Source organism: Leuresthes tenuis, unplaced genomic scaffold, assembly GCF_036924035.1.
Source record: "Leuresthes tenuis unplaced genomic scaffold, fLeuTen1.0.hap1 SCAF_18, whole genome shotgun sequence".
Lineage (NCBI taxonomy): Eukaryota > Metazoa > Chordata > Actinopteri > Atheriniformes > Atherinopsidae > Leuresthes > Leuresthes tenuis.
Genome location: NW_027325372.1, coordinates 20921336 through 20949326, shown reverse-complemented (window position 1 = coordinate 20949326; position 27991 = coordinate 20921336). Strand labels below are relative to the sequence as shown.

The 27991-nt window shown below is 42.8% G+C and overlaps 1 protein-coding gene across 2 annotated transcripts; it reads left to right on the top strand.

Annotated features, from left to right (window-relative positions):
- The first annotated feature begins 5316 nt into the window (after window positions 1-5316).
- Window positions 5317-18786, top strand: khdrbs1b (KH domain containing, RNA binding, signal transduction associated 1b). 2 transcript variants are annotated; one of them, XR_011908361.1, is made up of 11 exons: window positions 5317-5730; window positions 7381-7502; window positions 8455-8571; window positions 8930-9076; window positions 11147-11292; window positions 11575-11815; window positions 12053-12120; window positions 12443-12501; window positions 12700-12886; window positions 15064-15128; window positions 17352-18786. XR_011908361.1 is itself a non-coding variant. In XM_072369917.1 (9 exons), the coding sequence occupies exons 1-9, from the start codon at window positions 5637-5639 to the stop codon at window positions 12804-12806; spliced, it is 1101 nt and encodes a 366-aa protein (XP_072226018.1). In that variant the 5' UTR covers window positions 5317-5636; the 3' UTR covers window positions 12807-14046. The 2 variants fall into 2 exon arrangements, 1 of the variants encoding a protein (XP_072226018.1); XM_072369917.1 differs by lacking the exons at window positions 15064-15128; window positions 17352-18786 and having other exon boundaries at window positions 12700-14046.
- The last annotated feature ends 9205 nt before the right edge of the window (window positions 18787-27991 follow it).

Here is a 27991-nt window from a genome sequence, read left to right as displayed (position 1 = left end):
ATATGAATCAGAAACTGCAATGAACATCTGTTTTCAATGTAGTTAAGGTCCAGACCAAACCAAAGATTCAAAAACCTGCATATCTTTGAAGACACCATTAATGCCAAACATTATACACAAATTTTTGCAGCAACAAACGCCCCTTTTCAGATTACAGTCTTTTTCCAGGCAAGGCCTTATTTTTTCAGCAAGACAATCTCTAACTGCGTTCTGCAAATATAACAACACCTGGGCTCAGTCTGGACTGAGGGCAGCCCTGCTGATACCTGTACGTTGTTACCCATTCTCATTAACAAGGCAAATGTCTTTAGACATTTGGACTTTAGACAGAAGGAGGGGGTTGGATGGCATTGTTATGTACAATGCTTCTGATAAAACTGTCTGCTAAATTAGTGTAATGGAACATATGTTGAGAGGGAGGAGCAAGGACATGCAGCAATGACAGATGACTGTGGATGATTTAGGAAGCCAAACCTTATTATTCTGGGAGAGGAGGTGGTTGAGGACCACAAATACTTGGGAGTTTAGCTGAATGGAGTGCTGGTAGATGTGGCACTGGACCTGTCTACAGAAGGAGATGGAACAGACTCTGTTTCTTGGGGAGGGTTGGGTCCTTCAGTGTCCTTCAAAATGTTCTGTGTCTTATATAGAGCTGTGATGGACAGTGCAATCTGCATTAAAACCATCTGTTGGGGCAGCAGCATTGGAGCCAGTGACTGATAAAGAAGTCTGGAGCCCCTGGAAGGTGTGCAAAGAAGAATGCTGCACAAGGGGACGGACATACAGGACATAACTGCCTGCACTCTACACTACATACTGTTTAAACAATAGTATGTGTTCAGTCAGAGGTTTCTTCAGCTTTGATGAAAGGTGCAGGAGGTCATTCCTACCAGCAACAAAAACCATACACAATGACAGCTTATGATGATTAATGAAAAAAAAAAGATTCGGCAACCTTTTCATTTACCTTTGAGTTAATTTTACAGATTTTTTTTTTTCCGTTTCTATTTAATTTCAAAGTTGAATTTTCCCCCTTCATGTGCATATTTATATTGGTTTCATCACACTTTGTTCTATACTCCAGAAGAGCATGCACACAGGGGGACCATAATGCTGTCCTCATTTCAGCAAAGAGCTATGTTAAAAGCAGAGGTCTTGAAAAAAAATCTTACTCTTTAACAAAAAAATAAGCTATTACACTGTCATTAGAAGGACAACATGAATCATTTCTTTGCTTTTTTCAGCCATGCCAGTAATAACACAACCTAAAATGTCACATCAATTATTCATTGAAGCAAAAATGTTGCGATCTCACCTTCCATGCTCTTTAGACCTTCGGTTTGTTAATAAGGTAAATGAACATTTTTTTAAGCTGCTGAGTCAATTCCCCATCCTTTTTTCCTGCTTTTGCAGCACCAGCAGAATACTTAAGAGCTCTTACTAATGGCTTTGCCTGGTACTCCTGTCAATAAGTAGTGGAGAAAGCAAAGCAATTCAGATTTGTGTTGTTTTTTTTATTCTTTTTCTCTTCACAATTCAGACCAAACAATGAAACTGTTGGGGAATTTAAAGGCCTGATGAACCCGCTCTGGATAAAAATGGAGGAAGTTCTCAGGGGGTGGATGGGTTGAAGGGACAATGTAGGAGGATGAGTGTTGAGAGAGGTGAATTGAGTGTGAGAGAGATGTGGGGGGTGGAGGGAGAGAGGGAGGGGTGGTGTTACAGACCTAAGCAGGTGTGACAGTTCTGAAAGCTTTCATGGGGGAAAAAAAGTTTTTTCTGGCCTTGTGGCAATGCTAAACTGAGTGTGACCCTCAGACGGAACCCAGCCATCTTTCAAGCTCTTGCTTGCTTTCTTGCCTAAACCTCAGCCCGTAAGGAAAACCCTCTGCTGACATTGTGTACACCATAGGATTTAAACCTACACATTTCTGTTCTCCTTCTATTTGTCCTGCTATCACTTCCACTTAATCTCTGTTTCCTGGGTACTGTTTACTTGGGAAATATTCTACAGAGACAAAAACCTTTGCTTTAAAGTTGGATATCATCCAACCTAAGTAATGGTTTCAACTTGGATGACTTTTATCAGATATGTTTTGAATTGTACTGAATTCAGGTTGCGAGGTTCTACGGATAACACCATCACTCAGCCAGTCCACTGCTGTTGTCCAAACTGAAATATTTCAGTATTTGCAGGGATCCACAGAGCACGGATGCCTTTGCCTTTGCCTTCCCATTGAATGCCATGATCAGGGCACAGCTTTCACTTACCTGGTGAAATCTTGATTTCTAAATAAGCTGCCATTTTCTGCATCCTAATTATTTCGGTGATCTCCTGGCTTTTTCTCTCGTATCATCATGAGACTGACATTTGTGGTTTGGAGTAAAACATCTCAACAGGTATATGAGGCTTTACAGTGACATTTGGTTGAGACACACAGGGGCCTCCAGAGGACAAATACTGGCTTTGATGATTCCCTGACTTTTCATTTAATGTCAGCGGCTGACAAATCTTTCCCTCAAGTAGTAAACTCACAACATCTTTTAGATCTGCTGGCTGTAATGACCCAGTGACTCTGAGGATCCACTGACTTCTACAACCACAATTCTAAAAAAATAAATGAATAAATGGGACACTGTGTGAAACATAAATACAAACAATGCAATGAAATTTCATAAACTGATATTCTATTCCAAACCGTGTTCACAATTCACGATTGATAGCAGCAACATGTCTAAAAAAAGTTGGGACAGGGCCATGTTTACCACTGTGTATCCCCTCTTCTTTGAACAACAGTTTGTAACCACATTGGAACTGACACCAGCTGATTGACCTGTGGGGGAAGAATACTGTCTCATTATGGTTTGATACAAGATTCTTGCTGCTCAACAGTTCTGGTTCTTCTTTGTAACTTTCTGCATTTCACAATGTGCCAAATGTTTCCAACTGGTGACAGATCTGGTCAGGCCCTGGACTCTTCTACTATGAAGCCATGCTGTTGTAACAGATGCAGCATACAGTTTAGCATTGTCTTGCTGAAACAGGCAAGGCAAGGCCTTCCCTGAAACAGACGCCCTCTGGAATCTGGGTAGGAGCACATGTTGCTCTAAATACCTCTACATACCTTTCAGCATTGATGGAGCCTTTCCAGATATGTAAGTTTCCAGTTCCATTGGTACTAATGCACCCTCATACCATCAGAGATGCAGCTTAATCTCTGCCCATCTTTACTTCTCTTTTTATACCCAATCATGTAACTGATCTCTTGCCAATTAACCTAATTAGTTGCAACATGGTCCTCAAGCTGTGTCTTACTTTTCCAGCTTTTTAATGGCCCCCTCTCCCTTTTCCCCTTCCAAAGGTTTTTAGATGTTTTGCTATCAAAATTAAGATAAGCTAATGCTTTTCATGAATTAGAACAAATATCTGACTTTCAGGATTTGATGCTTTCTATGTCGTGTTGTGAACTGAATATTGCTTTATGGGATTGGGAAATCATTACATTGGTGTTATTTACATTTTACCAAGTGTCCAATGCTTTTGCATTGCTGGCTGGAGTTATGGTTTTGAGTTAAATACCTGGCTTTTTGGATGGATTGCACAGTTAGCACACATATTCATGTCCTAATCAGGATGAACTGCAGTAAGCATACACGCAAGTTAAAATGATCAATTAAATCTGTCAAAACACATCGTGTTAGTATTAAGCCACATTGAGCTTAGTAGCATTTGGCTCAAACCACAGCTGTTGACTCTATGTTGTTAAAAGGCAACCGCACAAGCTATATTGCAGTTTGTAGAAATGGTAGTGACACCTGCCATAAGAATTTCACACCATCATGATTGTCTAAATGCTAATTTATAGGCTCTTCTTCTTCTTCAACAAGGATAAAACTCTAAGGAAGCACAGAATCTTTTCCTTTTTTTGGGGGGGGGGGGGGGGGGGGGGCTTGCAAGGCATGAAAAATGGTCACACGCATAGTTCTGGGAGAGTGACAGCTTATATTAGCTAAACCCCAGTGTTTACCTCTCTCCATCTGCCCCTGTTTGTTTACCCCAGACTGTGGCCCTGTATGTTAGGGGACAGGGGGATATCCGCATAAGCAGAAGGCAAGTGCTCAAGCTATTGGATTGGAACTCCTCCACCTGCCACGAGAAGTAAGTCTTCCTTTTATGAGCCATTTGAAATTCAGCTCACGTGCAATTCATTCTGTCAATGACAAGAGCAGTCAGAACAACCTTGCAACCCCCAACACTAATAACACTGTAATGGTCAGAGATAGATCAAGCTGAGCGCTGATAGTTAGAGTGGATCTTCGTTCTCCCATAAGTGTTTATTGCAGACAATTTTTACCTTTGTTTGTTTTAAGCAGATGCACGCCTGGGTACACCTGCGGTCGATTGTAATAGTTTTCACTCCAGAGGCGGACTGACAAACGACCTGCAGTTTTTGCTGTTTGCTTAAAGAGCATCCGCCTGCACATAATGCATGCCACTGTGTATGTTAAAGACCTGACACAGAGGAAATGGTCTATTCTTGCTTTGTATGCATAGGCAAGCTCCAACCTCTGACCCCATGTGCTCCACTGAATGGCATGGCAGGTTCATTACCACTACCTGAGTGGGAGGAAATCAATCCTTAAGATGTGGCTTCCAGACAATCTCCTCACTGCTTTTCACTCACACGTAAGCATTTTTGAATCAATACACGAGTGAGAGGAAAATGGATGATTAGACTGGGGAAGGGCCTCTGCTCAGTCACCTTTAGTTGTCATACTCAGAATGACCACTGAGGGGCAGTAGAGAGCCTCACATGATTGCGCCACTTCTTCAGGGCAGCTTGTCTTGATTGGAGTTTTATTCACTAATTAATCAATTATTTAAGTAAAAAGATTCAATATAGTTGTATACGACAATTTTAAATCTAAACTGAGTCAACATTTATTTTCAATTATTTATGGATTAAACTGTATGATGATGGTACCCAAATAATCAAAAATTAAGTTATGACAGCTGGTCACAGTGACATCATGTTACTATATATGACTATAAATCTTCCACTTTGGACCCCGATGTCTCTGAAATGCCAAAAGGTGTTCAGCTGTAATAGGAAGGTTGCATAAAGTTCCTGTGTGAGGTTCCCCTGACACCAAAGTGAACAAAGTTTTACAGGATAAGACATTTTGTGTTTTAACAGTACAACGCCCCACCGCAAGCATAAATATACCCGTGCCAAAAATATGACTGGGGTGGTCGAGACTAGAGGCATCCACACAGTGCAGAGTAGGCGGTGTCAGTCCGGAGAACTACGTCCTTCTGAGCTCACTTCCGTCTGTTAGAGTCTTAACGCTGTTCCTTTACTCTCTCACCGCTTTTGTTCTCCCATTTCTAACTAGACAGCGCAGCTGAAAAGGAAGGACGAGCCTGTTAGGAAACCACAACGAGGCAAAGTAGAGGACCCGTCCGACGCAGAAACCGTCCGACATCCACATGCGAAGCGCCGTCTGCACAGGGGATACGCTGCACTCCATAGTTTCATAACCGGAATACTTTTTTCATTATTGGAGTTTTTCACGCTTTTCTTGTTGCATCGATATTGACTCCCCTACCCCCCACCCCCACTGAACTCAACAAGATGGAGAACGACGATAAATATCTCCCCGAGCTTCTGGCGGAGAAGGACAGCCTGGACTCGTCGTTCACACACGCGGCGAAACTTTTAAACGCAGGTAAAAGAGCGTTTGAATCGTGTTCGTGTATTTCATAGTGCTGTTTATGCTTTGAGACACAGAGGGAACACAAACAGCGAAACACACCTGCATGCATGTGTTTTCGGACGAGTGAGCGTGCGGATGCATGCGGGAGTTAAGTTAAACGCTAGTTAAATAATAGTGCCTGAAATAGTAAACCGCCTTAAGCTTTTGCAACGTCAAAGAGGGAGACACACAAGCCACGGAATAATTTCCGTTTCCCCTCGCGCAGCTGCGACACGTCCTTGCTGGTGCCTGTCTCGCTGTGCGGGGCGCGTGCTGAGTTTAAACTTGGGAGATTTTTTTAACGGTTTTGGGGCAAACCGTCGTTTGGTTTCAGCGTCGTGTCCCTGTTGATTTCAAACTTATTACAGCTACGTTGAGCAGTAACGTAGAAATGTGCCCAAGTGTCCGAGACCCAGGTCACCTCGGCGCTTAAAAGCCGAGAGGCGGCCTAATAATGACGGCGTCGGAGAGCTTGAGGTTCCTGGTGTTTCCCGCTGCTGAAGTGCTCTTAAACGCGCCTGCAGCTGGAGCAGATCCGGGTCTGCCGTTGTAGCTGTGCTGGAGAAGACGTAGTTTTTATGTTATTTATGACTTTTAACAATTTTATAATTAGAATATTCTATTACTGTCTCACAGCTAAAATAATGTGATAATATATCAGAAAGAACCATACATAATGTGTGAAGCCATTACTGAGTACCACAAGTCCTTACGAGGCCATTAAAGTGATCCTGTTGAAAATGAAAACATCACAACAGCCTGTCTAATACTATAGATGACCTGATTTGTTTGGGCTGCTGCTGCCCATGTGCTTTTTGCATTTCCTCCCCAAACCTAGTCTTTATCTTTCTGCTCCACACGGGTATCTTGTGTAGCCCTGGTGATAATTCAGTTGGCATGTTTCTCTTGCAGGGTGTACAAAGTCTAAGCTGCATGTCTGCAATTTGAAAGTACGACAAAGTCTAAGTGTGTCAGGGTGTGCTGCAAGTTCTCTGGGTGACACATCTACCGAAGCTTCCCCTGGATCCGCAGCTGGTAGACTGTGGTGCAGCTGACATGTTTGCACATCGCAGGCTTAGGAGTTGTCATGGCCAGGAATGAGGTGGCGGTCTGAGGTGAATCGCTGCTGCTGCCGCTGTGCTGCAGTGGTAGAGCTGTAGGGAAATACAAATGGCTACATTTTTCTCCCCCCCCTTCTTTTACTTCTAGTTCAAATTGGATGTCCATAAGCTCCTCGTGTCAGAACAAGTTGTTTTGTGAGATTGGCAGCACAAAAGCAAGAGTTTTCAGTGGTAAAAGAAAAGCAGCAGAAAATGAGTCTAATCCAGAAATGACTAAATTATTATGGTACTTGTTTTTTTTCCATATAGATCACTTAAAGGAGCTTACAGCCCCCTGCATTCAGGCACCTGAAATGTTTTTAATAGTGATTTGTGAGTTTCCTGATGCCTGAAAGCAGTCATAGTGAGCCACTTGAAACCCCTTTTCAGCTCAGCTAAAGCTGTAAATGGTGGCAAACTTAAAACTTGGTGCTTTTCAGGTTCTTCCATCGTCCTCAGAACTGCGATGTGCTTATTTGACTCCAGCTTGACTGCACGAACGCTTTTCCCTCTCCTCTTCTAGAAATCGACAGAATCCAAAAAGGCGAGACTAAAAAGGAGGCAGAGACGTACCTGGACCTCTTCACAACAAAGAACATCAAACTTAAGGAACGAGTGCTCATACCTGTCAAACAGTACCCAAAGGTGAGCCTTCTTTGCCCTTTTTTTCCCCTCCTCTCTGGTTTTAATTTTATCCCGCAGCTGTGTCTCAATTACACAAAGCCACGGGTTACTTGGGAGTCTCAAATTACTCCTCAACTCTGATCTTTTTGCTCCGGACTATAATTATAGCTGATGCCGGGCATGTTTTAGGACATCACTAAATGGGCTGATGTGTTGATTTAGCGGCACTTTGTTTGCTTCTGCCTCCAGGTGTTTTCCACTCTCTGTTCTGGTTGTCTGTTTGCAAATGTTTTCAGTCGAAGTGATGCTTCACTTGGCTTCAGCGTGTGACTTCGGATGCATTAATCTGTGACAGTTCATTGGATATCTGGCCCAAACATATGGGTGCATACAGTTTTGCAGTGTTTTGCTTCCTGTTTGCACAAGTCTGAGTCTGCTAAAGTTGCACAGTGGCTGTCTAAAGGCCGTTTTTTTTTTTCTGATTCGTACACAAGTGGCTGCAGACTGTTTGATTTGATTAAAGATCAATAGATCTTATAGATCTAGATTAGTCTGATCTCCCAGACGTGGGACATGACGGAGCTAATTTGCGTCTCAGGTCTTAGAAACCACCTTTGCCAACCCCGGGAGGAGCTGCTGCTTCCTTTAGGGCAGAGTTTTGTGACACTTGTGTGGCAATGACAGCTAGTGTAAGACACGGTTATTAGTTTGTTCGGAGAGGAAACAAAGATTTCAGCTTTTGATCACTAGTGGATTCCGGCTCACTGCATGGATGATCGTAGCGAATGGCAACCGACGGTGTTACAACTCTCAAAAGGCTTCTATATCGACTTTGTCTGGTAAATCTACTTCTTAAGGCAGCGGCATGTGCAACAAGACCCCCGACAGCGATCGCTCCTTCTGTCTCTGGGTATCACACTCAGCCTGGCTTTGATTGTCAGGCTAATTTTGCTCTGCTTTGTTTCTGCGTTAGTTCAACTTCGTGGGGAAGATTTTGGGACCTCAGGGCAACACAATCAAACGTCTGCAGGAGGAGACCGGGGCCAAGATCTCTGTGCTGGGCAAAGGATCTATGAGGGACAAAGCCAAGGTACTACACAGACACACTTGCAACACACCTGCGAGAACGGGTACATGAGGCAATAACACATCTGGGATGGAAGGCAGAGAGCCCAGATGTTGTCAGCTCGGAGGATGGGTGTTAAGATAAAGCCAAGGGCATCCTTACACTGCACATCTGTTCCAAGAATCTTCCCGACTGCCCTCTAAACCCATTATCTACCGGTCTGATGTAATTGTTAAGCTAAAATAAAGAAGGGAGCACCACATCTTTGCTTGCTGCCCTCTGAGGTGCATGAGATGCGATTACTTCTTGCATAATTCATTTCATTTTGGAGTTGGCTGTACGCTTCCTCTGGCTCGCTAACGCCTCGTTGCCCTTGTCTCAGGAGGAGGAGCTGAGGAAAGGCGGCGAGCCCAAGTATGCCCACCTGTCGATGGAGCTGCACGTGTTCATCGAGGTGTTCGCCCCCGTGCCGGACGCCTACCTGCGCATGGCGCACGCCATGGAGGAGGTCAAGAAGTTCCTGTTTCCTGTAAGTTGAAACTTTCTGCTGTTTTTTTTTTTTTTATTTTTTTTTTTATCTTGTCTCAGTGGATTTATCTTGAGATTCTTTTTAACCACTCAGCAGATCTCAAAAGTTGGGGGGGGGGGGGGGGGGGGAACACCAATACAGACAGAAATGGGAGAGAAGCGAGCTGGTTTAATGCCTCATGGTTACTGACTTTTAGTCTTCTCTAACTTACCCAAAAGAGTAAGTGTTGCATAATGCCCAAGTAGATCTTTTAGAAAACTTGTCATATAAACCGAGTAAGACAAGGACCTGTAAAGGTCGTCACATCTGAGGTGGCAAATGGAGCTGAGTCATGTTTGGATTATCCTCTTTTCAGTCAGATAACGTATGAATTATTTCAGTTCAAAATCGGCCAAAGTTCTCTCCTGTAGTATCTTCTTGCAGACTGAGAGGCAAGATGTGTAGATTGCTCAGGAAACTGCTTTGTGTTCTTGTTTAGTTTAGAAAATGTGCATTTCAGGCATAAAAGTAACACCCTGCCACAGTAGCTCAAATTGCCAGGGTTGGGATAAAGCGTGCTCAGGAGGAAAGAGCCTGAAACCTTACAGAGTGTGTTCTTGGGTCACTGACTGGGGGAGAGTCAAATTTAGACAAAGCTGGGAGGGAGCCCAGTAGGACAGGCAGAGGGAGATGGAGTGGGTGTTTACCTGGAGCACACACACTCGCTGGCACAGTCCAGGCACGTACAGCAATCAGATTAAGAGGAGGAATTGGGTCGCTTTCACTGTGTCAGCAGTGCTGGGCCTTCAAAGGCCTGCCCACACGTCTGTCCATCACTGCACCTTTATCCGAGTCTCAGCCCTCAGGCAGCGACGGGGGTCGGCCTGGAGATGTACAGCTCCTAGACGGATGTGCCGGCTCGCTCACGCTGTGCAGCCGACGCCTACTTTCAGCTTTTATGCTGAGACAGTTGAGCGCAGGCCAACCCAGTCTGCTGTCAAACCGGGGCCAAGCTCGGTGCTCTAACAATGGCTCCCGCCAAACTGTCGCAGAGGTTCTGAGATGCCTTGCAGTTTTTAATTCGTGTGCAGGGCGGTGCAGAGAAAGAGAGCCGTTGGGATCAGAGTTGAGATGAATGGGCCTGTGAACCAGCTGTGATGTTGGTATTACTGTTATGTAAAAAGCTGTCGCCCACAGCACCCGTCCCTACAATTAAAGGCTGTAATCTGTCACACACCAAAGCTTTAATTCGGAGCCGGGTTGCATTTTAAGAAATGACTCAAGCTCTTGGAAAATGGGTGGATGTAATGTGCTCAGGTGTTCCAGGATGATTTGACCCTTTGTTTGTCCTCATCCCTTGTTTGTCTGTGCCCGCAGCTTCGTGTTTAACAATGTAAACGCTTGACTAGATTGTTGCTTTGTGAGATTTCCTGCCTTCTACAGAAGCATTGTCTTCAGATCCTGAGTTAATCTAAAGATGCGTCAGCTCCGCTGCGTGTTAAATGCAGCAGCAGCAGCCTCACTGCGCTGCTCTTCACATGAATTTGGAATCGCGTTTGACTGCTTTTAGCTGCAGATAAATCACAGGCTGCCGTCTGCACTGCTTATCCTAGCAGACACCTTTTTCATCCTTTTCGCCATCATTAGAGCCCTGTCGCCCCTCCCGGCTGGCGAGCTGATGTATGAAAAAGAATTGATTGGGTCACAGTGCAGCTCGTGCGATTGCTCCCAGAAGAAAGGCGGCGGATTGTGTTACAGGATTTGTGCTGCTTCGCAAATCCGGCCCAACTCGCACTTTGTGCAGATGAAATAAGGTAACCGCTGATGCGCTCACACCAGACCGTTAAGGAGTGCAGAGAGATTGGGATTTATTTTAGTGCATGATGGAGAGATGCAAGAAGGCAGGGGATGTGGATGGATGCTTCTAAGTGCCCCCCCCCCCCCCCAAAAAAATCTACTTTTTAACACTGAGTCTCTGAGACATTTCCTTCCACTTGCTCAGTTATCTACTCGGGTGTGTGTGTTCTAATTATTTATTTTTACTTTTCTCACCCTCTCTTGTCTTTGTATTTTCTTCGTGTGTGTGTGTAGGATATGATGGATGATATCTGCCAAGAGCAGTTCATGGAGATGAGCTACCTGAACGGAGGGCAGGAGCATGGAGCCCGAGGCCGAGGGGGCATGCCAGTCAGGGGCCGCGGGGTCCCACCTGCCGGACAACACAGATGGGGAGAGGGGTGCGTAAGCTCTAACAATCTGTTTCTAACTGGCGACACTGTTGGTCGTATGGTGTGGATGAAGGGAAAAACATCCATGAGTTTGATATGAATCGGTAATGAGTCCAAGGATTCATTATGGATCTAAACTATTGGCTACAAATCTATATTCTGACTCGAAAAGTTCAAATGGTTTAGTGATATCTGCTTCTTTTGTTTCTTAACAAGACTTGGTTCATATGTCACTGTACTAAACCTTTGATGTAGAAGGGCCCGGCTTCATCTCTGCGTTGCTTCCTCCAGGGGGAGGGGAATGCCTCCTCGCGGGGGAGCGGCCCGGGGAGGAGTGACTCGGCCCGGCCCTGCCAGAGGTGGCGCAGTGAGGGGCGCCCCGGCGGGCAGAGGAGGACTTCCTGCAGCACCCGCCAGGGGAGCCGTGGCATCCCGCGCCAGACCCCCCGCTGGTGGGCCACCCCAGAGGATGGCTCCGCCCCCTGCCCACCAGCACACCCCGGGTGCAGCTGCTGAGGGCTATGAGGAATACGTAAGTGCAACATACAGATGTTTAATATTCCTCTCAGTCTCGTTCTAAATAAATGAACCCGAGTCTTCTGAATAAGACTGTTGTGGGCACCCCGTTAACTCGTCTGCTATCACAGGAGTCGGTGATTTTCTATGCTCGGGATGTAAGGGGGAAACGCAAGGGGCATCTTGACATTCATGATTCACGAACAAGCTTCTCCTTAAACCTCTGTGTTTCTCTGTTTCCTCCCTTCTCCAGGGCTACGATGAGAGCTACACAGACACGGGCTACGAGTCATACGACAGCTATTACACTCAGCCGCAGGCGTAAGTGAATCAGACGTCTCTTTGGTTTTCACCTTCTTCTCACAAAACGAACTGGCACAGCACGCTTTTTGATTTGACTTGAAATGAGATTTGAGTGTCGCTCGGATTCATTATTGATGGTAGTTTGTGTTCCGTGTTTTGGATGGCGGTGTTATTTATGAGGACTGGAATATGCTCGCATGTTCCCGACTACAGAGCCAAGCTTTGATCTTATTTGTAAAAGCCAGTTATCATCTCTGTGGACATGATGTTTTTCCAGAGATTAAAAGCTTTTTTTTTTTATCCCCCTCCTTTCTTTTCCTCTTCTGTTTTTGACCACCAGAGAACCAGAATATTATGACTACGGACATGGAGAAACTACAGAGTCATACGAGTCATACGGTAAGAAGGACTTCACCCACTGATTTAAATTATTATTTTTTTAATTAATTTCTCATTAACATGTATGCTTTGATTAGTTGTTTGTTTTATCTGATGCTCAGGATGTTTAAATCTGCAGTGGAAGTATTGACTACAGTTTCCTGTTCAAATTCATTCAGTTATTTTTCTTTTCTTCTCTTTCTGTGTCGTCCCTTGCAGGCCAAGACGACTGGAACGGCACCCAGCGGACGGCTCCAGGGAAGGCCCCTCCCCCCGCCAGAGGTGGCAAGACGCCATACAGGGAGCACCCGTACCGACAGTACTGAAGCGGACTCGCCACCCTTAGTGTCGCCCCGATAAGCGCCTGTCTACCACGGCAGCTCTCGCTTTAAGAAGCCCGACAAAAGTAATTGTCCGTTTTGTCTTTGGTTTGGTCTTTTCCTACACTGGACTTTATACGAGAGAGCAAATTGGGAACTGAAAATCGGAACTGGTTTTTTGAGATTCGACCGCAAACGCCCTCCCCACCCCTGCTTTGTCACACCTAACCAACCAAAGTGGCTTTTAGATGGGTCAGAGGGCCTCTTTTCTCCCCCTTCCTCCTTCTCCTTTTTCATTTGAGATTTGGTTTGTTTTGCTGTGTATTTTTTCTCTGAGCATTTAAACCCCTCCCCCTCCCCCCTCTAGCTTTTTTTGCATTGTTGATCGTAACCTTTTTCTTTTCTTTTCTTCTTTTGGGGAATTAGTCGTTCCAAATGGAATCAGTGGCTCAAGATATCCACCTGTTGAAGGAATCTCTTTTTAATTGTTTTTAAATACAAAGAATCTGTCGAGGGTCGGTTGCAGATTCCCATTTAGGCTACATTTCAAAATTCTGTTAATATAGTCCAAATAAAATACCTTTTTAAAAAACAACTTTCAATTATGTAATATAGAAGCACAAACAAAACAAATCTTAAATAAGATAAGGCTAAATCAATTTTAATGGAATCAGTACAATTCATTCTTCATAATGCTTTGTTTTTAAATAGATATAAAACATTGTCCATTTAGACTTAGGCAGCAATATTTGTCATTGCACTTCGAGTTTTGAAATATAGCCCCAATAGACACTGTTGAGATGGACTGTCCTCATATCCTCAATTTGTTCATATGTTTAAAAGTAAATTTTAAGACAAAAATGTTTGTTTAATGAGAATCTGGCCGAGAAGTCACGGCCTTCCTCTTGAGCTAAAACAGTTGGGGTCTTGATTATTATTTAATTTTTTTTGTGATCTGATTCTATATAAACTGCATGCATCAAGTACACAACGAAGGATTGGGACAAAAATCTCCACATGTGATCTTCTCTTACTGTAGAGAAGGGATCCTGCAGCTCAGTCCGAACTCTTGTACATATTTTAAAACATCCTAACTGTACTTATTCTGCCACTAGTATCTGTACCCTCTCCATAAAATGCATTATGCTACATGTGTAAGCTTGCCTAAATAGGTTACTAAATCTGTCCAAAAGATGTTTTGCAGCAGTTTGTCAATAAAGCTTAGTTTGTTTTTTATGAAACGTAACGTGCCTTATTTGTTTCCTGTCCTAGTAAAACTCTGAAATGGCCTTTTTTTAAACTTCAGCCGTCAGATGTAGGTGTTTTCCTTTTGTTTCTCATTCAAAACCGCTTTTTAAATCTTAAATGAATGTATGGACGTCTGGAGACTTTAACCGTACTAAATGATGTCTTGATTGATTATCAAAAGAGCACAACTTATTCTTTCTCTCTCTTTCTATACTTTTTAAAAAGGACCCAGAGGTAAGACCTCTAAAATAACCTGGATAGCTTCCTAATGTGTATAGAGTTCTAAAGCATTGAATGCCTGGGTATGTATAAGACTTTTTCAATCCTCTTACCTGTGGTCGTAATCGTCAGTGAGAATTGCTTTTATAGCATCTGAAAATTAACTGAATTCAAACCACCATTCAGGTCTAGGCCTCGTTGTCATGAATGACGCTGGCGCGATGGCTACTTTAGTACAGAGTAATGGCAGTGCAATGGAGAGGATGGTTATAACCTAGAGAACTCCACTGTAAAGGTAACCTAACCCTAAATGTTTAATTTCGTAGTGTGTTTTTATCCTTTTGACATAAACTTGCTGGTAAATCCGAACACTTTCTTAAAATACTATTACAGTAATGGCAACAAAAAGAATCGACTCAAAAGTAAGAAAAACGTAACTTCCAACGTTACACAGTAGTGTATTTTATGTACCAAAATAACTGTTTTGTGTACTAACAAAATGTATTAGAGTAGAGTTTAATGCAACTCTTGCTAAAATGAACAAAGCCAAATCTATGTCAATATATTTTCTGTACAGTCGAGCTGCTGTTGCTTTTTATTTGCCGTGTAAAGGATGCTTACTGTAATATTTAAAAGTTCTGCCTTTACAGTTATCCAAAAAAAAAGGAGAAAAAAAAGGAAAAAAATAAAAGTCTTGCATGAGCATATGTTCTCTTGTAGATATTGCATGATCTGTCTCAAGTTTGTCCCGGTGTTGTTAGACGAGGTATTGATTTGGGCTCTGTCCTTCCTTCAGGCACAGCTGTCGGCCACTGAGCGCCCGGAGACTGACGGTCTGCTGGAGACCCACACAGCCCTCAGGTTGGTTCGCCTCCGCATCCCGCTCAGTTTGAAAGAGCCAAGACGCTGAGCTTCTGCATGCATTGGCACAGTAACTATTGCTGTTCTCGCAGCAAGCCTTGACAAAAAGTTCTGCCTTCCAGTCAGCTTTGGCTGTTATTTCCTTCCTGGCAAGTTTTGAAACTTAAGATGACATCTGGTAATTGCTTCAACGAACGATATCAGCTTTGTCATTCTTACCTGGCTGTAGGCACGTTTCAACTGAAAGTGCCAGGAACTTTAACGCCCCAGTGCTTTATAAATGAGCAAGAAGGCTGTTTCCCACTGTGGTGCAGGGTAGATGAAGCAATCTAAGTCTATTGACGTGGAGCCGCTGTGCTGGTCAGACCATCAGCCCGTTAAGAAGTCAAACCAGGAAGTGCACCGTAGCTCCGTTAACTAAAAATCTCTTCAATGCTGCACTTTTTTTTTTTTTTTTTACACGGTAGTTGTTTTTTTTTTTTTCGTGCTTTGGAATATAAACACTGTTAAACAATCACTTTAACATTTTATCGCCCTGATTCACGGCATTTTCCCTCACGGCCGGCGCTCACTCGTCATCTTTTCTCAAGGTCACTTGACTGCTGCAGCCTTTGCGACTCCAGCTGATCAAAGCCGATCAAATGGCTCAATTTGAATGCCGTGTTTACCGTTTAGCTGCTGTGGACCTTGAACCTGACATGACAAGGACGGGAAGGCTGAAATTAATACAGAAAATACCCAACCGATCAGGATCTGTTCAGTACTGCAAGCCTCAGCCCCAAAGATGAAGGATCAGAATCCTGCTGCTCAAAAGACCCTAGTTCCTGGAAAAGGTTCCTGCTGCTGTAATGCATCTTAACTTGTATCATTGAACGGGAACCACTAAATTCGTGGAGTCTCTGCAGGTTGACCTCATCATGTTTATCATTACATGTGAGCTTTAGAAGTGCCAGATGCCATTATTTAACACATTAGCGTGCATTTACGGACTTTATAAGGTGCTAGCAGGCAGATTATTTAGCCCGAGCAGAGAGTTTAACCACATGAAATTGTGATTGAAATCATCAGCTTTTTCCGATATCCCATAATTAAAATATTAAGAAATATATAAGAAATGACCACTTAATAGGTCGTTTAGTTACTGTGTGCAACACTAACCTGATGAATTTCCCCTGTTATGGATTAGCCATCTGGAGCTGTAATGTAGCATATTTGCAATTTGTAGGTAATGGGCTAAAACATTCCAGACCACTGCTACGGTCCTTTAACTTATCTCATTTTCCATAAAGACCGTTGTGTAAGAATGTGTGCTGCACACGCCTCTGGGCCTTTCAGCCAGTGTAACATTATTCAGCGGCGACACGTTCATGACATTTGCAGCATTTCAAAGGTTGGTTGATTCTGATGATTGCCCAGCTCCTGGAAGTCACCTCGCTTTTGTGAGTGGTTGTGTGGCCGCGCTACCCCTCAGTGAGTCTGAGCACGACACCCCCGTCAGTGTGGTCTCAGGGAAGGAGACTAATGAGCAGCTGACGCTCAAGACTCGCCGGCAGAAGGAAGACGAAAGCTGGAAGACTGACCATTCCTGAAATGGAACCTAGAAGAGAAGAGAAGAGAAGAGAGGGATTTCCCATGTTGAGCAGGAAAAGTTGAAGTTTGTTGTTCACACTCTGAGAATCAATCACTGTAAGAGAATGGCATTGAAGGTCTTTTTACAGAGAAGGTCCACCTGTTTCAGCAAGAATTTCAAAATTGTCAGGTTTAGAAAGCTTAGGTTTTAGGTAAAAGAGAAAAAGATCTCCTTTTAGCTGCGCCATGTCTAGACTTTAAATCACGGAATCATAGAAGATGTGTCTGGCCTTCTGCTCTCATTTGCTTTTTATCTTTTCTACTGCTGTAAAAGCTCTGAAACTGAGACCTGTGACCACATTAGCTTCTGAATGAAATTTTAATACATTAATCCAAAACTAGGCCTGCCAGTAATCATGTTGCTTAGTTACAGTAGAAAAGCTGTGCTGCTTGGCAGGAAAATGACCGCTAATTAATGCAGATAGTACTTTAAAAAAGGGAAGAAAACCAAATAGTTTTTTTTTTTTTTTTTTTTTGCCAAACTACCTCTTAACTCGGTGCAAAGCAGGCGAGGAGTCGGACTATAAGGACGAGCTCTGCGTTTTCACATCCTCTCATGCCGGCGTGTCTCCTGTGGTTTTGTCTCCTCTGCAGTGAAGCGGCGCTCAGGAGCAGCTCAGCATGAAGAAGGTGGTCAGACAGAGCTCTCGGGGGCGTCCCATTGAAAGAACTGCCCGACATCCAGTTCCGTCCTTGGCTAGAAAGGTGGGAGAGGGGTTCTGGGGGGAGGGGTGTTGGTCCGACCGCCACGTCATCCGGAGGAGGGGGCTGATTCAGGGAGCTGGCAGAGACTCCAACAGGAACTAAGAAGCTGAGCTGGTCAGCGAAGACATCTGGCTGAGTGAGAATCCAGAATCACCACAGACTCATTTTGTGTGGAGCGTCTTTCTGCTCCTTCTACATGTCTTCACAGCGCTGAGCTGCATGCATTATTCTTGTGTAATTATTTTCTAACTTTGAAGACACCCACTTGAAGCCTTCGCTGATTGTATGCTTCTGCACTCAGCTTCCACAGACCTCCCCCTCTACCAGCAAATGTAATTGTTACAGCCTAATTTAGCATAAAATGAGCCCTCCTCTTATAGTAGGCTGTGAAATTTTTCCTAATTTCTATTAACTCTTGAATAAGACCTAAAAAGAACTATTTTTACTTTCTGCGAGGCGTGCTGCTCTCGTACTTGTCGTTTATGTTTGAAGTACTTTATTTTTCTTTTCCCCTCTGTTTGGTATCCACGCCTCCTCACCATGAGAAATTAGACGGAAGGCTCGAGACCTAAAGATGCCCACAGAGTACGGATCAGTATCTTGAGTTCACAGCAAGCGCACCACCACTTCCTGACGATTTGTGCTAATGCAGAGGCCTATTTGCATGTACCCTCCCTGTAAATGTAAACTGCTTTCATAACCAACACTGGCCTATTCTCGGCAGTTCAGCAGCCAAGTATGATAATTTGCCTCGATGGAGCCAAGAGGAGAGCTGCATGTGTGAAAAGGACAGAGGGTGAAGACAGACCTTGCTAACATCCATCCATCCATCCATCCATCCATCTTGCTTCTGTTGATTTGATCCCCTTCCATGCCGTTTTCTACCATTATCTCTGATGATATTACAGCTGCCTGTGGTGCCGAGTTACATTTAGAGGTCAAAACTGTACTTTCCCGTATTAAAAACAAATTTCTCTGTCTCGATCTACTGGTCAGAGGCAGCATTAGCCAAGTCAGAGGCTCCATTTGGGTTATTGAAAAAGCCTCTTGCTTATAGGATAGAACATTTGATATCACCGGTTGAAACCTTCATTTGAGATTAAATGTCAACGGGCCATATCCAAAACAGACCATTTTTCACTCTTTATGTGCTATTATATGTCAGAAATAATGATCTCTACATCTCCTATAATCTAATGGTGGATAAGTGATGGGTTTTGAAGCCGACGCCTTCTTTTGAATCGATGAACTGTCAAAAGCATAAGGGTGGAAAGGAAAGTAAATGTTACTGTGCAGTGATCAATAAAATTGGACTTGAATATGAGCACGCTGTGTATCAGTCATCTTTGATGTTTCCTCTTGGCTGTAGCTGCTATTAGCACGCTCTGCTGTTTCTACCCACCTCTCTGCAGTCTACCGACGTGGTGCATTCGCATAACGCTTGATGGAATGAGGCAAAGGGGGGGGGGGGGGTGGTGGTGGTGTTGTACAGCATGTGGAGGTGGATGTGTTAAAATGCTCAGAATGTGCTGTAGAGGTGAGGATGTGGACAGCTGGATTGCATCCTCTGGCTCTGACGGATTCACACCATCAGAGGAACATTGCATGCTGATGCCTGTGAGGACGGTGACTGTCAGCCTTTCCCACATACACATCAGGAGAGGCTGTAACGTAGGTGATATGTGGTATTTAAAGTGGCTGACCTCTACCCGAGTGTCCTTGATGGTCCGGGGGAATTGCAGGAGAGGCTTTCTTTGAAGATGTATCGGTAAGGCTTCTAATAATAAATACTGTGTGTACACAGGTGTTCACACCCTGTAGTTGGAACCGAAAAGGCTGACGTGCTTCAGTGGTACAAAAAAAGTTTTACATGAAAGGATAAAGTTAATGATTTATGTATGTGTATGAACTGCAAAAGACTCAAACCAACAATGAACTGATCTGTTAACATCAGAAATTCATGCCACCTCCACAGACATGCTGGAAATGAAATGACCAAATTAGTTTTAAAGAGCTGCTGAAAACAGTCACCAAGGAAAAAAAAAACTCCTTTCACTCCTATGAATAACACTTGGAAGTTCTTTGAAATTATTCCAGGAATCATTCCATATTCGTGGTCAATGGAGACTTTTGTTTCCAGGTTAAGTTTTATTTAAACTAGTTAAACAACATGCATACAATTAATGTTAACAGTCTGAAGAGGCAGTTATTTCTGAGCTGAAGAAATGTCACTTTGGAGATGATAATTTATGATTTATGGTTTTCCACAGCACTTGCCATTTGTATCCAGAGACTGCATGCTAATGCTAGGTGGATGTAGTGAACCCATCAGAATTGGAAATCGGGCCCAACAGCCTGCTGTCAGGCTTGCATTGTGATCTAAATTGAGTCTTGGACTTCATTCCTTATGTCAAAAATCAGAAATGAAACACGATTGATTACCTGAACTTCCTCTTGTTAACATGTGCAAGCTAACAACAACAACAACAACAAGGTATCTTTTAAACCCAAAGCCACTGCTTGCTGATTTTGATAATAAAATGCTGTAAAGGCCAAAAAAACGTCTGGGTTTGCAGCTCTGTTGCTGCTGATTGCTCATGCTTGTAATATCACAAATGACTGATGGTTTATGGCCAGGCTGAGTGACACTTCATAATCCATCTTGCTTAAATAGTAGAACAAGTAGCATTAACTTAAACTCACTCTCGGTGTAAATTTTAATTTTAAACCTTGTTAACTTGTCCGTAAGAGCTTTTTATTTGTCACTAGTGATACTGTGAGCCAAATCCACCATTAAGATACTGTTTGGGGATTTTCCCTTTGGATCTGTAGAGCAATGTTTCCCAAGCTGGTTCTCGAGGCACACAGCCTTTAATGTTCCCTATGTGTCCTTGCTCCAGCACACCTGATTCAAATAAATGGGTCAGTTGTTCAGCTCTTTAAGCTCTGCAGAAGGCTGATGAAGACCCATTCATTTGAATTAGGTGTGCTGGAGCAGGGCAACATGGAAAAGATACACGGTAGCATATTCCAGACAGCCTGTATATTCCACTTGATTCGCTTCACTTTGGAAAGAAAGTGGCTAGCAATGCTCGATTAGGTATTTGTCAGGTATACAAGATTTCTATCCTAACTTGGAAATCTAATCTGATGGGCTTTCTTTTGTCTTTTTTGTTTTTTTTTGTCCTTCCCTAGTCGGACCTTGGACATTTCTAGTTTCTGTTGTCACTGATCACACCATCAGCAGCTTTGCAGTTATTAAAAGTAGCCTGTATAAACAGCAGTTCTTAATGTTCTAAAAACTTAAACAAATCAGAGAGTAATGGACTGACTGGGAGGCCATGTGTTCGTGGAGTATCTGAGTAAGTTTTTTTCTCTCTATTTGGTGTGTTAGTCTGAGCTCTAGTTTGCTGTGTGAGCTAGTGTAAGTGCTCAGGCTGGTTACCCTACGCTCTGTCCTGTGCATGCTGTTTTTTTTTGTATCAGCAAAGAATGCCAGACTAACTTTGACATTCATCGTGAGAAAGCAAGTACACATTTTGAGAATACACATACCCTGCTTTAGATGGCCTCTTTATACCAGCTGTAATTTCAGCGTTTGTGACCAGCTTTTACAGCTTTTTCTGCTTTAAGGGTTGCACTCCAGTAGATCTCATCAAAGGGTGTGGTGAATCATGCGAAAATATTCCACCCACTGTCGGTTACTTCTATTTATTTATTTTTTTTGGTCATTTCAACGTGTGAGACCAATTCTACCTATTTAAATGGACCTGTTTGCCTCTTAATGCTCTCTTTAGTTTTTTTGGAGTAGTTTTACATTCTCCACTTGTGCCGCCGCGGGTGTCTGCAATGACACCTCTTAAATGTATTTTCTCTTTTAAATAGGTCCTCTTTTGATTTCAAAGATATAAAGTATAGCATAAAACTTTCAAGACTACGTGTTGGCATTTGCATCGAGATTCTGCCCCCCTCCTCTCCTGCAGTGTGGTGTGCACAGGGCCCAGTTGTCATCATGGATGCCACTGCTCAGCGGGGGCTGCGGCAGACAAACTAGGCCATCTATATAAAGTGGATGAATCTTACTTTTGAAATGGTTGCCATGGAATACTTACAAGATGTTACAGTGCGAGATGGGATACTCTAAAGAAAGCCTGCATTTCTTGGGCATTCTTGTGTGTGTTTGCGCACAAAAGAGGCTGCAAGCACATCTTGGGTTGCTCCAAAGAGGAGAACAGCCTCTGTACATGAATATGTCAGTTTCTGTTGAAAGACAGCAAGAGAATAAGGAGTGCCTCTTGTGCAAGAAAAGATATCGCTAGAAAATGTCATACCTGTCGTGTTTCCTAAATAACATTTATCAAATTGTGAGATCGCATTTAAAGAGCAACACAGCCGTCTTTTAGTGTAGTTTATAATCTGAAAGCCCATGACAGCCAGACCTTTCAGTAATCCCATTGATATTCAAAAGTGTATCTTTGAGTGAGCATGCACAGAAGCAAGTTCATGTGTTGAATTCTTACACCCCTTAAGTGGCAAGCACAGATCAATGAGACTCCAGCTTCACTGAAGTCAGCTTTCTCTTTAAAGTACAAACATCTCAGGTACAGAGAGGGGGGGGGGGGGGGCAGGACAGACAATGGATGATGCTCCAAATTGGCCCAGCCTGTCATGTCCTCGTGCTTCTGTCATGGCTGATTTCAGTCAAAAATAGTGAAGTGACTTCCACTTGTTTCAGTCCTTGTTTTGGTGCTGTCTGTGCAGCATGTGTGAAGCCTGAAATGATCTGAAAAACGTAGGTTAAGTTCACTCAGATGGATCTACGTGCTCCACATTTTAGGTGCTCCACAAAGTTTCATCTTTCATGATGAAAGTAGAGGGGAAGTATAATTTAATACAGTCTTTTGACAGATAAGCACTACAAACTATGAGTGAAAATCTGTGGGGTCGCGTCAGTCATTTCCAGACAATCACTCTGCTCGAGTAAAATCCTGATTTTATTTATTTATTTTTTATTTTTTTACAGCTACAACTTCGTCTGACAAAATGAGCATCTAAGCAACTTAAAGACGACGTCTGTGCTATTCTTACATATGTGATGATTTCCCACAGAGAGCGTCGGGAGCAGGAGAATGTTTCTCACACAGTTAAAAGGTTTATGGCATCATTTGTACTTGGGTTAATAACTCATTTTTGCTCTCGTGCACGTATACTGAACAAGCACAGTGGTTTAATTAAATGACCAACTTGACCTGTACCCGCAGCTCCATTTAACGGTGTACATAACCATGCTGACAGTCAGTATCTTGTCCAGTTTGGATGGTGATCTGCATTTTCACCTACATTTACCTGCAGCAGCCGGTTGAGCCGCTCTTATCATCTGAAACTAATTTTGATGACTGAAGTCAATAGAACAAGTTTGGTGGCAAAATAATATTGTAAAAAAAACAATAATATTGTAAAAAAAACAGAAATGGTCCATAACCCGGGTATGAATAGAGGAAACTGAGGTTAAGGTTATCGCTTTTCCATAGCGAAACATTTATTCAAAGCCTTGCACCTTCCTATACAATCACACACTCACTGCATGCCTGACAAATAGTCTTTGTTCTCGAGGTAGTGTTCCCAGAGGTGCATGGGTAGAATTTAAATTGGGTTTTGCTGACTGGTTAATCAGATGTTTGCTGCTAGAACTATTCTACAGCATATATCACACTGCAAACACTAGCTGTTTGAAAATGAAAATTTGCTCCGTTGTAAAATCTCAGTTTGCAAAGTTGTTGAAGAAATGTAAACGCATAACAGAAACCAAAAAGTTATCGATTATATGCTTGAGTGAATGGGGCAATAGAGGACCAGGGGTGATTTCTACAACAATTTGTTTCTATTGATTTAATGTCAAGTTTATCAAGAGCTAAAATGTTGTAAAGTACATTTTATTCCACCCTGTTATTAAGTTAAAGGCAAACAGCACAACTACAGCTTCTACAACTAAAAGTTCATTCTGTTGTGGGAAAGATGGTCCATAATTTGACAAACTGTGAAATCATTGTTACGTGACTCGGTAAATCCAGTTACCCCGGCATAATACTGTGTGGCTTTTCATGATTAGGAACCGTGGTGCTTTGGGTCATTCTTTCTTCCAATCAAACTCGTTTCCTGTATAATTTCGGAGAAAGTCCGGTTGGTGATCACAGTGGTGCATTTTGCAATGTCAGTTCTTTTATGAGTTGGAAACTGATAACGGCGCAAAAGCAGAGGGAATATAAGACTTTCATTCACCAACACGCAAGATGAATAATGATAATACTGGAATGATTGGGTATTCCCAAATATGCCAAGACAAATAGCCGTCATATTAGTTTATTTAACATCAGCTACTCTTAAGTAATGCAAAGAGGAAAAAATTATAAAAGGAAACATGTCTCGAGTTTTATTAAATACCAGCAAAACAATACTTATCCAGCTGCAGTGGACATCAACAAGAGAAACATGGAGGTTTTCTTCAGGATTTCCTTTTATTTGTGAGAATATCTTGGATAATATCATATATGGGAAGCCGTTGGTCAGCCATTTGCCAACTCAGACTGGAAACAGCTGGTTTCTGGTCTGAGTCTCAGTTAAACTTTGCTTGATCAGATGCTGTTTGCAAAATTGTTTCCATTCCCCCAATGCATACCAAGACCAAAACCATCAAAAATGATCTTCTAACATTTTTATAGGTGATAGGTATATCTAAGGTATATATTTACCTTTTTTTTTTTTTCTTCTTCACATCTTCTAAATGAGAATCTGAAATGGCAATATAAACCCAGCTAGAGATAATAAGGTTTTCACTCTTTTTCTATACCTGCTGTAGCCTGTTTATGGTCACAGAGAGGGTGGGCGTGTCTCAGCTGTCATTGGGGGAGAAGTTAGGTACACCATGAGCCACTCCATCACAGGACTTACAGAGGCAGACGAGTCAAACAACTGTCCAAGTTCACATTTACAGCCAATTTAGATTCACCAGCACACCCAACATGCATATCTTTGAACCCTGTCAGCAGACAATGTGGCAGAACCTTTGGAGGACGTCTCTCTCCAGGTGACAGGATAATCTAATACGTTTGTGCTGGTTAATGTACTTGTTGCAAAGAAAGGAGGACTTTACAGAAGTTAGATACAGAGGGATGATTTACTAAGTGGGGACTATTGGTGTTAAGTTGCAATCCAAAAAAGCACAGACAGGACGGTCCACTTCTGTATGTAATCTACGGAGAATACATACATTCATGAACAGAGACCAACACAACAAACACACACTTACACACCAGGTAAAAACTATTAATACAGGCATATCTTTTTGTAGTCTGAGAAAGGAATGAAGCTGCATTCCACCACAGGAACCTTTTCCAGGAACCAGTGTCTTTCAGGTCCTTTCCTCCAGCTGCTTGGCTTCGACCGCAGGAACCACAGGCTAAAAAGGTTCTGGGGGATACATTTGTCCCAAAAAGAGCCCCGGTAAAGAGAGTGTGCATCTGATACTATCCTGAACCATTTGGATGGGGCTTGAAGATCTAAAGTACCCCCAGATTTATATTTCCACCTTTCTACCTCAGTCATCTTAGGTTTAATATCCACAAGACATCCATAAAATGTTTTAGCTGTAAGTTGTAACACAGGAATAGTTGTTACTGTTTGCAAACACAACAATCAAACTCAGGCATACAATTTGGGAGCTCTGGAATGAAAGAGGAGACGGAGATCAGGTTGTGACGGGAAAGCAGTTAAATAAACAGTTAATCTCTTGATTGTTTCACTGCGGTTATGCTCTAAAGCACTAAATGCAACAGACCCAGGTTTGAAATAATCTTTAATCTCTTAGGAAAAAAGCTCTGAGCTGTTAAGTTTGAGGTGCTGTTGGTTAAAATGTATCAATAGCGTGTAAGAGTGAGAATGATTGCGTTTAGGAGCACCACAGCTTCACATCAGAAAATTAGACTTGGTTCAGTTTTATTCATATAATTTTATTTATATAGCGCCAAATTACAACAATTGTCATCTCAAGGCACTTAAATAATATAGTCAAATTCAAGCCAATTGGAATTAATTGTAATCATAATCCAATTCATTCATAACAGAAACCAACAGATTGCACCGAAACGTGTCTTCAGTCCAATCTCCCGTCCTGAGCGTGCCTTTGGCGACTGTGGAAAGGAACGACTCCCTTTTAACAGGAAGAAACCTCTGGCAGAACCAGACTCAGGAAGGGTAGCCATCCGCCTCGACCAGCTGGGGTTGGAGAAGACAGAAAAGAGGGGAAAAAAACACCATAAAACCATTCAAAGGATATCTGTTGGAACAGGGAAACACAAGTTAATGACCACAATAATGTCACATGTACATAAAATCATTTGTGAAATTAAACAGGGGGAAAAAGAGAGCAAAGTGAGGAAAGGTGTGACAGATGAGGTCCCCCAGCAGTCTAAGCCTATAGCAGCTTAACTATGGGATGTTTCAGGATCACCTGAGCCATCCCTAACTATAAGCTTTATTATTTGAGGTTGAGACCAAAGTTGCTTCTGTGCCCTAGATTGAACTTCCCTACTACCCACAGAGGTAAAACTCATGTGAATGACTGTGTACCATAGGATGAAGATAATGGAGCTTTTTTTGATCCTATTGAAGTATATATTTCATATTATTTTCATATTAGAAATTTAATTTCCTCGTGGGTTCCTCACACAGTCCCTCTGCCTGCCTGAAATACCCACAGACTGTACCTCCACACCCACACAGACTCGAACACTCACTTTTTTCCCTCACTTTTCATAATTTATTTATTTCTTGCTTTGCAGTTTGGCAGAGAGCGAGAGCTGGAAATTATACAATTTCGACTGCTTCATTTCTCTCCAATTTCACTTCAATTCCGGGCTCCCTCCCTGTAATTCCTCGTGCTCCTCTCCTATCTCATTGTGCTCTCTGCTTTCCTTGTTAGCTCTGCTCAGGTCTCTCACCTCTCATTAGCTTCTCCTCTGCTGACTGGAGGCACCTGTCCTCAGGTCCCACTGCGGATATCTCAGCCTCTGTTTAAATCAATTTCCATGTTAAATAGCTGCTGGAGGGGCTGGGAGGCGGTGAGGGTACTGTAGTAGGAGATAGACCAGGAAGGGAAGGTGGGGTGGGGGGGTGGTATGTGAAAGAGGCTGAGACATTACAACGAACTGCAGCTCTTTCACACCTCTGACCCTCCAGGGTGATCAGCAGTACGACTTGTTACCTCATGCTGCCCCCTCCACTCCCCTCTTCTGGTTTGGCCTTTTATCACTCTGTGTTCTCCCTTTTGGCTTTTCCCTTTCATTTTATTTCCCTCCCTGCCTCACTCTTGTCTTTTTTTGTCTTTCACTTCCATTCTCCCAGCATGGCCCAGGGCATGTTCTCATTTCAGACAAACGTTAAAAAGGGTTGTGACAAAATGGTGTGTGCATTTGTTTGTGTGCATTGGGTTGCATTCAGCTGTGCAGCCAATGTGTTACTTAGCATTCCCTAAAAATCTCCACAAAACCAGTTTTAGCCAAACAATGTTAAAGCCATATAGTCTCATACTTCTTTAACGGGCACTGAAAATATATCGGGTCATTGTAAATGTCATGTACTATTACGGTTTCAATCATACTAGTGATTTGCAGACCGATCTTAACTATCATTCTGCCAGCATAACAACTTCATATTAACCTTGTAGGTTCATGTTGTCAGAGTTATACCAAAAAACCCTCTTTGACATAAATATTAATCAGCACAGTTACAGGCAGGGTTGAGAGCAACAGTCTGGAAATGTTTAAAGAGAAGGCGAGTTGGCGCAAAGTCTTAAAGGGATGAATCTCTATGACAATTTTATGATGCTTTTAGCCATCTGACAAAAGAAACAGAAGAATATGTGAGAGAGGCATTCAACCCCAACCACATTATCTGGATGTCTCAGTCCGGTTTTGAGAAGCTAGATTTAATATGATTTCATATGATTTTGGTCGGACTAACATGTTTACATGCATGTTAAAAGTCCAGTTTTCGTCAGATGTGCTGTGTACATTAATGTGCCCTTGTATCTTCCTGGGTATTTTTGCAAAACATTGTTGTGTAACATTGTGTTCTGTTTCAAAGGAATATTTTGCTTGTTTTATAAGAAGTCAGTGACTGAATTTCCAGTTGTTATTGAAACAGGTTTGAAGCTATCTTCTGAAATAACACAAGGCAAAGTGAAACAGACGCATTTCCATAGACATGTTTGAATAAACCATGCTGTGTAGTGTTGATGACGATGCTCAGTCATCCAGGTCCTGATAATCATAAGAGCTTGAATAAGGGCAACTGGACTTCTCTTTTTTTTTTTTTTGGATCTTGAAGACATGGGGAGATGGTGGGGAGTATCAGCTTATAAGCACAGAGGGTCGCTAAGGTCACATGTCACAGAACCCCTGACCAATGTACCTGTCGTTGAGTCGTCATTACCTCTGAGTTGTCTACCTGCCTGAAAGGGTGAGTTTTGGTTA

Excerpts from the sequence above, each read along its gene's own strand:
- khdrbs1b (XM_072369917.1), top strand. The coding sequence starts at position 5,637 with ATGGAGAACGACGATAAATATCTCCCCGAGCTTCTGGCGGAGAAGGAC. Across the intron at positions 11,293-11,574 it reads CAACACAGATGGGGAGAGGG|GGGGAGGGGAATGCCTCCTC; the intron begins GTGCGTAAGCTC and ends TGCTTCCTCCAG. Across the intron at positions 12,121-12,442 it reads TATTACACTCAGCCGCAGGC|AGAACCAGAATATTATGACT; the intron begins GTAAGTGAATCA and ends TTTGACCACCAG.